General features: G+C 33.8%; 1 protein-coding gene across 18 annotated transcripts in view; it reads right to left on the bottom strand.

Annotated features, from left to right (window-relative positions):
* The window catches only part of ERC2 (ELKS/RAB6-interacting/CAST family member 2), a 556,650-nt gene that overhangs the window by 300,915 nt on the left and 242,737 nt on the right, over positions 1–12,998 (bottom strand). For 11 of the 18 annotated variants that reach the window (XR_011100127.1, XR_011100133.1, XR_011100136.1 and 8 more), the window contains 2 exons: positions 8,795–8,824; positions 7,667–7,860 (listed from right to left, as the gene is read on the bottom strand). Coding sequence is in view for 2 of the 18 variants with exons in the window: in XM_068694082.1 (XP_068550183.1) it covers positions 7,667–7,860; positions 8,795–8,824 (224 nt within the window). In the remaining 16 variants the exon portion in view is untranslated. The remainder of the gene's footprint in view (positions 1–7,666; positions 7,861–8,794; positions 8,825–12,998) is intronic. The other 7 variants (XR_011100132.1, XR_011100130.1, XR_011100138.1 and 4 more) reach the window with 1 other exon arrangement.

Raw genomic sequence — 12,998 nt, forward strand, 5'->3', positions numbered from 1 at the left:
GACATTTTTTGCTGTATGGTCTGAAGGCATTCACATAAGAAACTCCTCTGACATGGTTGAATTGTAAAACATGAACTGTACTTGGTTTTGAGATCAAGATACGAAATCTCTCCCAAACCAGTGAGCTCTGCTCACTGCTATTCTCAGTTCTACATGAACTGAGAATAATGCCACTCAAAAAGTAGGCATTCAAATAAAAAGTCTGAAAACTTCAGAGCTGAGCACATTATAAAGGTATATTGGAGATTTGCCATGATTCCAGCCATATGCGCTGCATGGCAACATGATACATGGAACCATTTCTGCAAATGCAAAACCTTGGATACCTGGAATCTGCCTAGACAGCCGTTGCAGCATACACCCTCCTTTACATTCTAATCCAACTGGTCTGTGAAAAAGTAAACAAATTCTACCTTGATAATGATTGAAAACCAGGCCTGTTTCTGCCTAAAGCAAAGCAACTTCAGCACAGGAAACGAAATTTAGTTGCACCTTAGCCATGCCACATATTAATAAAATCTTAGACCATTAACATGTATTGTGGTAAATAATTTCTCAATTTATACTAAGTAAAACAAGAAAGAAAAAATAAATTTTCACTCTTTAGATCAGATAAGAGAATAAAAAAATAACTTCAGCCTCTCTTATTTACTGTTTGATGAAATCTCATTATCTCAAATGTTTGAGGCCTGGTTTAATATTTCTTAATACTCAGATTATTATTACAGTACTTCAGTGTGACAACTATTTTGCTTCCAAAAGCACCACAAGAGTGTACGGTTGCCTTGACAGAACAAGCAACTGTGCTTGGTAGAAACAAAGCACATGCCACAAAGGTCCCTGAAACATTTCTCATCTCTCTATTTGAAAACCAAATACACCTGCATTTTAATAGTGAGAGAGAGAGAAAGGTCGGTTCTAATAGACTAGATCTCAGGTCTCCTGATAGCTCTTGCAACACTGTTCAATTTAGTAAGCAACATTTTAGGGGTTCACTGTACCGCAGCAAAACTCTGTATAACTTGGGGAAAAACAAAACAAAACAAAACAAACAGACAAACGAACAACAAAAAAAAAAAGTAAAGCTGAAGATTTCATTCACAAGATTGAAGCCAACAGAAAGACTCCCCAGGAGCAGAGGACCTGTTTGGGCTATGAGAACATTACCAAATAATTTAAACATTACTCAAAAACAGTGCAGAAGCACACTTGCAAAATTAATCTAAAACCTCAGAGAAACAAAAATGTGTATCTGATTAGATCATGCTACATACAAATCCAGCATACAAAGTATATACTCACATACACCTCCCTTCAAGTTTAATCTGGTTCATAATCTGGCCAACACAAATTGCTAAAAGATTCTGAACTAGTAGCTGAAGCACTCCAACCTGTCCTATTATGTTTGCAATAATAGTAAAACTGGTAACAGTAAAGTGTAAGTCTCTAATTGTAAACATACATCTCTCTGTATATTCTTGTTATTGCTCACTTCATTATTCCCTGAGTTGGGCTGTCTACCAAAAATTTATTCCCGGGTGTTGAACTCCTAAAACAGAAAGAAAGAAACAAAAGAAACGAAAGAAGGAAAGAAACAAAAGAAGGAAAGAAAGGAAAAACTAATGACAAAAACAACATGTAAGTTTAATATGTTGCTAACAAGTATTTTTTTCTTACAAACTTTTGACAAAAGCATTCATTCACCATGAAGTTTCTGATCTAGAAATGGAATGACCAAAAGCTTTACAACAGAATCAAGCATGAAGGGAAAAAAGGGGGGGAACGTCAAACAGAAGTTACTGATATGGAATCAAAATGACCAAATAAATTAAGCATCAATGAAAACCTTGGTCATGGGAGGACCAATTAAATAGGAAAATACTGACCTGGAAGTCAAGCTGGTTGGAGTAGGGATGAAATCAGCAGTTTGGAGAAAAACAGATAGGGAGAGAGACAGCAAAAGAGAATAAAGGGAGGAACACATTAGTTCTTTAACAATATAACAAGTAGATGTTATATCAGTAAATTTTATCCAGAAACAAAAAACAGAAAACGAAACAAAACAAAAAAAAAAAAAAAAAAAAAAAAGAGAGAAGGAAAAGGAAAAAGGAAAAAGGGAAAAGGAAAATAAAATTTCTGCACCAAGCATATCCTTGCTGTACACTGCAACACACAATGGATATTTTAAAGTCAACGGCACCTTGTCATTATGGACTGTTTAACGCCATCCATATTTATAGCCATTTTAATGTATACACATACCAACATGGAACAAACAGATTAGCTGTTTACTGGTGGTGTTTGCTGCCACATAAACCATGTCATATCAAACTCCATACCATGAAGTCTTTTTGAGGCCACCAGGGGTTTGAACACTTACATTCACCAAGTTTCTCTTGAAAGACAAAACAGTGAAACAATTTGGCAGTTTGTTAAAGACGTTATTTAGAAGTTCACCCCTCTCCACCATCCCCAGGAAAGAGTCTCTTTTAAAGCTGACAGATTTATTTTTTTTTATGGTCTGAAGAATAAGGCTAATTCTTCATATTCTACATTACTGCAAATATCCTGGTGCTTGATTATGTATTTTTCAAAAATATCCACCATTATTTCAATTAAGTATGAAAAAAAAAAAACCTTGCCTTATACCAAGCTAGACTTGTCACTGGTGCACAATTTTTCACTCATACATGAAAAGTACTTTTTTTCTTTAAGCATGAAAATACTTTCTTTGAACCCTTTTTTTACATATACTGATGTTTTCAAGTTTCTGCTATGAATTTTCAATGCCGAGTGAACTTACTATTTTCATCAGAATTCAAACGCAAAGGAATTCAGAATAAATTAATTGTAGTGTGAATATCCCAAAGCCTTAAATGCACATCTACAGTGCTATTACCCAAAACTTATGAACACACATGCTAAATAACTATACAGACATACCAAAAAATGTGATCTTGACCATGGAATCTATTCAATAAAAACCTGAAAGGCCCTAAACAAAGATGTTCTGCTTCAAAGAATCAGGATGTTCCCATTTACAGTGCAAAATGCACAATCTATGGCAATGCCTATGAGCAAGAACTAGACCAAGGGCTTTTTCATCACCTGTTTGAAAGAGAACTACTGCAAAAAACGTAATTCAGGCCACATCCTAATGGGGTCCTTTTTTCTCACCTCTCTCTCTGCTTACTATTCAGCCATCTAGTCTGTGCTAGATGACGCATCCCTGACACTGTCTACAAAATTACACTACATTTTAAAACCAAACTGCTTTTGTCTCATAGATAAAACAGTATTTCTAAATTAACTTACTTAAATTAATATACACATTAGTATAGGCTTTGCTAAGAAGCTACACTCAATCAAGCAAATGACTGACCGGCTAATGTGATGCTGGAGAAAAACACATCAAGCTTTTGCATTCTACTCTATATATTTTCTCATCCTCCATCATCAAGCTCCAGCATTTCACTCTTAAAACAGCAATAGTCTGATTATCTGTTACCAGACAGGTTCATTCAGAGCCAATTCTCTCTGAGGAAGCAGGTAACGTGTTAGTCCTTCCCTAACTCTTACTTTCAGCCTTTGCCCAAGCTCTTTCTCCATCCCTGAGGGTAACTAAAATTAAAAGGCCGCTGCATCCTGAGCTGAGTCTTGCTGTTAGATAGGCAGTCTGGCCTGTCTATTAAGGGTGCTCAAAGCAATTGACAACAAGGGATACTTAAATATGACTGCATGAGAAAGTAATTACTAATCTAGTTCTTTTCTTCTAAAGAGACTACTTTCCTGCATGGAACTTATCATTCCACATAATGCTCTTTAAAACAGAGTCCAGAGAACAGCCTAGAATGTTGTTTAACAGCATCAGGATCCAAGAGCAAAGGCAGCCTCTCCAGTCTTTTTCCACATAAAATGTCCTGTTTTCTCCCAGTCCTTCTGATTTAATCCAAAGGCACAATGAAGGCAATGGGGTACCTGCATTTCTTGCATTCTGAGAGCACTTCGTTATTGTCCTCAACCCCTAGGAAATCACTTTTAATATAAGGAATGTGTTTGCATAGATATCTCTACAATGCTAAGTAAGGTAAAGTTAACACAAATGCTATACACTTGGGTTGCTAACAGCGTACTGTACTTGTAAGAGCAAAAGACTATGAGGAATAACCTGGTTCTGAGGCCTGAACTCATCCATGCAGGTGCAGTCAGCCATGTCATAATTAGATTCATGAGTCTATCAAGCCACACCTTAGAAGTAGTTAGGTTTCTCATTCCCTTTTTTTTTTTCATTTAGCAAGCTGTTTCAGAGCCTTCCTTCCTCTGAAAATTAGAAAGCTTTCTATCTTTTCTTTCCCTTTTCAGACTAAATTTATTAATGGATGGCTAATATCCATTGAATTAGGTGCTAACACTCTTCTTTTACTTAAATCACCCTTCTTCCACTGCAGGGCTTACTCATTCTCATATTCACAGGGAACACACATCTCTACTGAGCCTGTTTTGCTAGGGAAATTAACCAGTACTTAAGTTTAGACTCCTCTGACACCAGTACTCCATTTGCCTAATTATCATACCAGCCCTCTCTGCACCTGTTTCCGGTTTCTATTCAACTTCCTTGAATATGACTGTTGAGAAGTATACAGCAGTGTTCCATGTGGTGTCTTGCAACTGCTTGATGACATTACTACTTTCCTATCATTACAGTAACATTTATTCTGACATATCAGGATTCGCTCCTTGTTATTTAGATGGCTCATAACAACACTGCCATAAGCAAATCTATCTACTCTCTCTTTTCCTCAATTGTATCAAGGATTATCCTTAGTGTACAGCTGGCAATTTTACTGGTCCTAACTTCATAGTCATGCATTTTAAACTATTATATATCACTTCATTAATTGTTTAAAATCCCCAGCATACTTCACAAATAACAATACTTTTCATTCTAATACTGCTAATAAAAGCATTAAACAACATACTCAATCCATCCTGACAGTTTTCTCAGCTGCAATATCTCTATTTGGTTAGGCCCTTCACATTAAAATTTAAGTTGATTGCTATCTTGCCCAGTTGTATTTACATTATCAAAAAATCATGAAAGATATAATAGAAATTATCAAACAGCATTAGTAGAAAAGGACAAAGTGGTTCTCCTATGTAGTAGTAATAAGGAGTTATAAAATACAAAATACTTTTGTACATATGTAATAACAAGAAACAGACCTACAAGTTTGCGTATATGAGGAAAAGTATGAATCATGAATCTTAAGTGATGAAACTCAGTAGTGTGATCGTTTCTGAGGCAAGAAAATCATATTAAAATCAAAAGAATGATCATTCAGATAAAATCTTCTTCAGTGTTACTAATGTTCATCTGCCAAATAGTATGCAACTCTAAATTTAATTCCTCATATCTAGAAACAGATATTTCTGCCTTTGAGTATTTGAAACTATATATTATATATTCAGCTTTTGAATATTTATATATAATTATATATTCATGCTGTTGAATATTATATATTCAGCTTTTCTGTGTAAAAGTAATTCATGATCTTGTTTTCATTTTTACTTGATTTTTACTTGATTTTGATAACATTATTGCAAATATGTATTTTCTTTTCAGATGAACTGATTTTATACAAGGTGCTGTGATTTTATACATGATGCTGATCAATTTATACATGAATATATGAAATATCATGAAGATATCACAGTTTGCAGTACTCTTAAATATAGCTCTTTTAGGAATTTGTTTATAAATGTTGAGAATTTATGTTGTTGCAATTATCTTGAAATGTAAAAATGATGGCAGAGCAGTGAACATAGATCCCATCAAGCTATTAACCAACAAATATGTTACAAAAGAACATTCATTTTCCTACAAAACACCAGACAAGCCTTGCATCTGTTACAAGATATGTTGAAGATATGCTGTTTCTGAGCAGAAAAAAAATAGAATGGGAGAAAGTAAGGAGAGAAAATAGCAATACAGAGCACATTATATGAATTTAAAAACAGCAGGACAAGAAGGAAAGAACATTTTCAAATTTGCTTCTGTTAAAGTTGCAGTCATTTTCACAATGCCTTAACCCCATAAAGTGGATAAACTGAGCTTTGACTCCACCTCTTCCCTTCAATAATGAGCCAATCAAGTAGTCATTAAAATCAGAAAAAGCAGTAGCACTTCATAAAATGTTACAGTAATTTACACTCCACCAAACCCCCTAGAAAGGGGAATTTCAACATCAAAGTTCCCTGTCTAGGGACGCCAACGGGTGGCACAGTTATATAAAGATTTAGATTTTTGGCCAATATTTTTCGAAAATGAGGAAGAGGGAGGGAAAACAACTTAAATTTTAGAGAAACCCAAGGTGATCCTGATTAATAGGAAGAGTTAGATACTCACTGTCTAAAAATATTTCCCTATTACAATATTATGTTGCTGACAGTTTGCTAGGCTTGCTGTACCAAACAACCACTTTGTGTCTGTCTCTTGGACGTGTTGGAGGTCTCTTCCAACCTAGATGATTCTGTGATTCTGTGATGTGATGAGAAAAGTAATTACTAAGTTTGTCCTCATGTAAACAGATTACATGTCAAGTACAAATCTTTATTTAATCACTTTAAATTTGAGGTCTCTATTCTCATGGCACATTGATTGATAACTACATACCATTCCTTATTATTATTAAATCAAACCTGTGCCAAATGTCTTCAGAAAAAGGTAGGTTTTGGCAACAGAACTGTGGAGGTTGTTAAGTCATCATCAATAGGAGACATTCTACAAAGCTTCCTTTCCAAGGTGATTGTTTTGCTCCCCCTAAGGTAACCAATATTTCTGACAGATCTTCCTGTTTCATGGTAATTCTCCCTAACAGGACATAGCAGTGATACGTCTTGATGGGAACTATAACAATAAACAGAAGATCTCTTAAATCTCAATTTTGGCACACTGAAACCTCTTTTCTTCCAACTTGATCACTAGAAAGCAGTATGTAAAACATTTGAAAAAGTAAAATTCATTTACGTAAGAGTGCTTAGGAGTACAGAAAGAGAACAAAGAATTCAGAAACACAGAAATTTCTCATCAAACAAATGGCAACTTTATCTCAGATTATTTAATTACAAAAAAGGGCATGAGACAAATTGACCCCCAAACCATTCTATCTCCATTAAGGAAAGACCATACTACCTTCCCACAATTAAGAAAAAAAAAAAAAAAAAAAGGTCAACATCAGAAAACACTCATCTGAAGAAGGCAACCATTTCTCAGAAAACCACTAAGAAATACTGACAGCACAAGAGCAGAAATACTTACCAACGCTTTTCAGGACCTCTTAGAACTAGTGATCCTGTTTGCATTGAAGAAACATATATGGGGACAGCTTTGATTTACCTGTTACTAGAAAGACAAGGCTGTTGCCCTAACAGGAGGGCTGTCACTGTAAATTGTATATGGCTTTTCCTATGTACGTTCCTTTTATGGAGACAGGAGATGTGATTCTTAAGTATCAATCTTTTTCACTTCTGATACAATTTTACAAAACATCACAAATGTCCTCTTAAAAACATATACATGTATTCTACCCTTAACTTCTCTTCTCTTTAGTGAAGATCAAGTACATAAAAATGCCACTTAATAGAAAACAAATAATACAAAAATTACCTTTCTAACTCAGCAATTTTCTTATCTTTGTCATTCTTCTCATTCTCTACTTCCTTGAGTATTTCTAGAAGTCTGTCAACCTCGGCCTGCGCTTTGCCACATTCTTCTCTATAGTATGATGCCTCTTTGTCAAGCTGTTTCATTCTGTCTGCAAATTCCGGGTTCATCCGTGCCTCCTCTTCAGCCTCATGAGCCTTCAGAATCAATATTAAAAATAATAATAATAATAATAATACTGACAGTAATTTACATAGCTTTAAGAGCTTTGCTTCTTCAATCTTGGAGTTAAAATTTTCATTAAAAAGGATTATAGGTATTTCTGTCAGATAATATTTTTCTACAGAAGTTTTATAAAAGGAATTCAAGTACCCTCACAGTCTAAAATTACTTTCAAATGCTATCTTACCAAAGCTTCATCCTGTAGTGGGAGGGCATTTATTAAACAAAAAGAGTGCTGTTTGGTTGGTTGTTTTTTTTTTGTTTTGTTTTGTTTCTTAACATGACCATGGTTTAAGGCTGTTGTTTTGTTGTTTTAATTTAAAAAAAATCACCTTGTAACTCATTTAATTCACTTCATGCTTCTTAAGTCTTTCAAATGTATAGACACTCTCTCTCCATACATGTATGCTTTTTTCATGAGCATACACAGATATATATATATTGTAATCTGTATCACCAGATGTTTCAAATACAGCTTGATACTAAGAATATGAAAGTAAGAAATTGTTTATATGCAGTGCTGCTTTCAAAAGAAAAACCAATGAACTAAAAAGTTTCTTTCAGCAGACATTTTACCAAATAATCCTTTTTATTTTTATCTTTTTTAATTTTATTTATTTATTTATTCCATTCTCATGAATACTTAGCCTGAAACATCAGAAAACAAGCTCATTAGTGACAATGGCACAAACCTGGCAAACACATGCATGGATGGGTGGCAGTTTCACAGACAAGAACAAATGCAATGAACACAACAGTGCTGAGCCCAATCATACATCCCATCAAATCTAATGGCAAAAACCCAATTAACATCAATGGGAGCATGATCAGGCATCAAGTGCTTCAAACTGTTGGCTGGTATAATCACACACAGATGGAAACAACAATGCACTGCAATGCTTCGCCTACCCCTTGCTTCCCATTATTCCTAATTGGCATCTTGAAAGAGCAGGCAAGGAAAAAACAAGTAGTTTAATGCAGTGCACATTAAACATAGAAAATTCAGATAACATGTTCTTAGTATACAAAAATTTTACAGAAATTCAGGATGTTTAGAACTGAAAGTCCTCCAACTATCTTATTATGCAGAAGAAAATTGGGATTATCTTCTTAATTTCAGGGAATAGACGATGCAAGCAAGCAATGGAAGAAATGCCGGTCAAAATGAAACATGCATGTTTTGGAAAGAATTAATATAAAATACAGCTATTAGAAGGTTCATATTCTTTGCAATGGTAAAATTTTCTGTATAAATAAAGAACAAGTCTGGGTTTAGTATAAATACAACAATAAAAAATGAGAAATGAGATTACTGGAAAGAAAATTAGGAATTTTGTTCGTAACATATCATTTAAGCATGAGGATAGTAAGAAAAAGATAGATGATTTCATGTTTTATTTATCCCATTGTGAGATTTTTAATCAGAAGGAATATTTAGTTACCAATACAGGAGAAGCCATAACAGGAATTACCATAATAGGAGAAGCCTACAAAACTTACGAGCCTTGCTCTTCAAATATTCCAATGTTGCTCTTCAAATGTTCTATTTGGGATGCTCAAGCCCTTATAAAGGAGTTTCCTAACAGAGCTCATTTCAAGGTAATACCCACAGAGATGTTAGCAAGAGATTCATTTTCATCCTCCTACATCTCCCTGATTTAATATTAAAGTTTGATTTATTTTATGCTGAGTTTTAGCTGTGTCAAGAAATTTACTTTCAGCTAGCTATGTAATTTTTTAATTAAAAGCAATATGCAGACTGCCAATTATTTGAGACACTGGGTACCATTTCCAACCTGCACACTACTTCCATTTTCCACCAGTTCTATTAAGAAATTAGACAATATTTTACCTCTCCAAAACGGGACCTAAGTGTTCTTTCACAAAGAATAAACAAGTGAAGGAGAAAAATAATTCAAATGTTGGTAAATGTAAATTCACTCAAAAAAAGTAGAAAAAAAAAAAAAACACTCCTCTCTTTAAAATACTAGCAAAACTATGCAAAAAGCATTTTGTTCCATATTGCTCTTCAGATTCCTCCTCATCTCTTAAGGGTATGAACAGAATTTCAGTTCCACTCTAAAGCTATCGCCATTTCATATTCTTCCCTGTCACTTTCCCTTTCTATTCCTTTCAATGCATAAGATGCTTATTTGCCGACTTTGGTTCCATCATTTCATAAACAGGCAGAACACCCACCTTTCTGCATCTAGCCTGCCTTTGCAGCTCCAAAGTGCACTGAACAAATCATCTACTGAACAGCTCTTAACTAAAATGTAACCTGAAACAACAGATATAAATTATATTCTCCAGTGTAGCCCTATAATCCTTGCATAACAACATGCTAAGGAAATTGATGTTAAATGGCAAAAGTATTTTCATTTATTCTGATTTCTCTGGTGTTTATAGCATTCCATATTTGTGGGATGTGTTTTTGGAAACTTCCCTACCACAAACTTGGCCATTTCCCTATAGTTCTCAAAATGAAATAGAACCTATAAAATATGATTTACTCCAAATGATTTAGTATCCAACCTCAACAGGGGTTTGACATGCAGCACAATTATCCATAATGTCATATATAAATCAGCATAAGCATTCATTACAGAGGGAAGAATAAGATTATTCAGAAAGAGAGAGAGAAATCATTTTAGCATTAAAAATGACCAAGTTGGTTGCACATCCTATAGAGTATTTTTGGACTATTTACACAAACAAGAGTTTGTTTGCATAAAGGAGGCAGGAATCAGACTTCTACGGAGGTATTGCCTTAAAGGAGGAGGAAATCAAAGTTAGTAAAAATATGGATAGCAAGAACATGAAACTTTTTTTTAAAGGAGCTTTCCCTTGAAGGAAACCCTCATGTTGCTGACAAAGCTGCTGGTACTATAATTGACCAGACAACAAAATAAAATCCATATGACAGTGCCAGGATAAAGATATATTTTATTTGCAAGATGTGTTTGGATTTGTATGAGTCACCTTTTTTTTTTTTTTTTTTTTTTTTAATAATAATTCTTATATGAAGATCACGGATGATTTGTTTCCAGATGGAACTGGACTTCTGAGGTCAAACAGGAGGCCCAACATAGCCTACTGGTGCAGCTCAACTGACATAGTCCCTACTTCCAACCAGGCAGGCTAAATGTGGGAGAAAGGCTTGGATCACTCCTAATCAGAAGCTGTATGGTTAATCGCATACATCAGAAAGTCCCCATCACTTGCAGTTCTCCTCTCTTACACCTATCCTATTTCTATTTCCATCCTCCTTTTTCTTCCCACGTTCTCTGTTTTCCTAGGGAGAATACATTTTCTATTTTTATGAGGAAGAGTACCTTGTATCATGAGTACCTTTCTGCAGCCAGGTAGTTGATCTATTAATCTGTATTTTTAATGCTTACATGTGCAGATTAGACATAGGAAACACAATCCAAAATTTCAATTTTCACACTGGTCTTATGGTCTTTTGTCTGTCATCTTGTGACTACATTGCATATTACATATTATTTTCCAATTGTTTTATATTTTTTATATTTATATATTCCAATTCAATAAAAATAGCATATTGCTAGGAATTTCATTAATTCTTACAGTACGTATATGTCTGTTCCGATATTTTCCTAAGTACTACAAATATTGTAGAATTAAATATAATATGTCCTCATGTAAACAGCAAATTTCCTACATGAAAACAATAATAGTATGGCACAAACGTATAACATGAATTACTTAGTGAGTTAAAATTCTATGGTACAATCATGCATGCATTATTCTACATAACAGAAATGGATGGATAGATACAGTATTTCATTTTAAAAGCTTCAGACACATACACAGAAATCATTTGAGTGTTAAATAAATTTAAATGAAATGACTGAATTTACATGCAAGAAATTACTTTGTAAGATCCTTCAAATCTTATTACTTTCAGTAATAGATTAATAAAAAAGCCACTATTTTTGTAGTCTGCTTAAAAATCAAGTTATTTATTTACTTATTTAACACTAGGGGCTGCTGTAAGCAATTTAAAGTAAATTCTACAAGTGTCTTAAATTTGAATCTGACATTGCTCTCATGAAGCTTATGGAAAATAAGTCTTTACTATTGAGGAAAAGATATATGTCATTACATTTTCACTACAGGACAAAAACAATCATGTAACTTGTAGTCAACTTTGCACAAGAAATCAATGGGTATTTAAAATGTTCAAGTTTCAAAGCAAACATGAATAAAAATGCACCCAATTTTGTTCACATCTTATTTACACAGGCAAATACATTGTGAAATCATTGCACCTCTTCCACCTCAGTACCCTAATGGCATAAATGGTATAACGCATATAAGAACAAAACATTTCCATCCATTGCTGGATTAAAAACATTGGATTCAGCATTGAAAGAAAGTCTTGGAGCCAATACTTTTCCGACATGGTAGAAAACATGAATTCCACAAAAAAAAAAAAAAAAAAAAAAGTTATGTTATTACTGTATAGGCTAAAAGAGCTCCACTCAGAGATTGACTGTTATTTCTGACACATTTAAACAAAGGAGCATTAAAATTTCAGTAGACTGCAATCCATTTTTATGGCTCTTAAACAAAAATAATAATAAAAATAAAATTTAAAAAAAGCATTCTGTTAAATTATGAAGCATAATGTACAAACAAGTTGTTTCAGGACCTGCTATTAATGCCATACCAAAAAAAAAAAAAAAAAAAGTGAAAACTTCGACTTGTGGAATTCAAAAAAAAAACATTGTCATCAATTTCAGTGAAGTCACAACCTCAATTTCAAGGTGGTTTGGGGAAAGGAGATCATTCTCAAAAAAAAAAAAAAAAAAAAAGATTTTTTTTCTTTCAATAAAAAAAAAATATTTTTCAAGAAAAGTTTATTGAAGAAAACCAGTTTTGAGGAGGATACACTACAATTACTGTCTGGTACCAAAGGAAAAGGATCTTGCATCCATTATTTCAGAACAGACATGTTTGTATTTCAGAAAATTAAGCATGAAAAGCAGGGGAAGAAAAAAAAAGTAAACTGTCTGACTTTGGAATATCACAGACAAATAGACTAGGAATGAACAAACAAATTCCATATAGCAAAGTAACTAATACT

The sequence above is a fragment of the Anas acuta genome, chromosome 11 (genome assembly GCF_963932015.1).
Source record: "Anas acuta chromosome 11, bAnaAcu1.1, whole genome shotgun sequence".
Classification (NCBI taxonomy): Eukaryota; Metazoa; Chordata; class Aves; order Anseriformes; family Anatidae; genus Anas; species Anas acuta.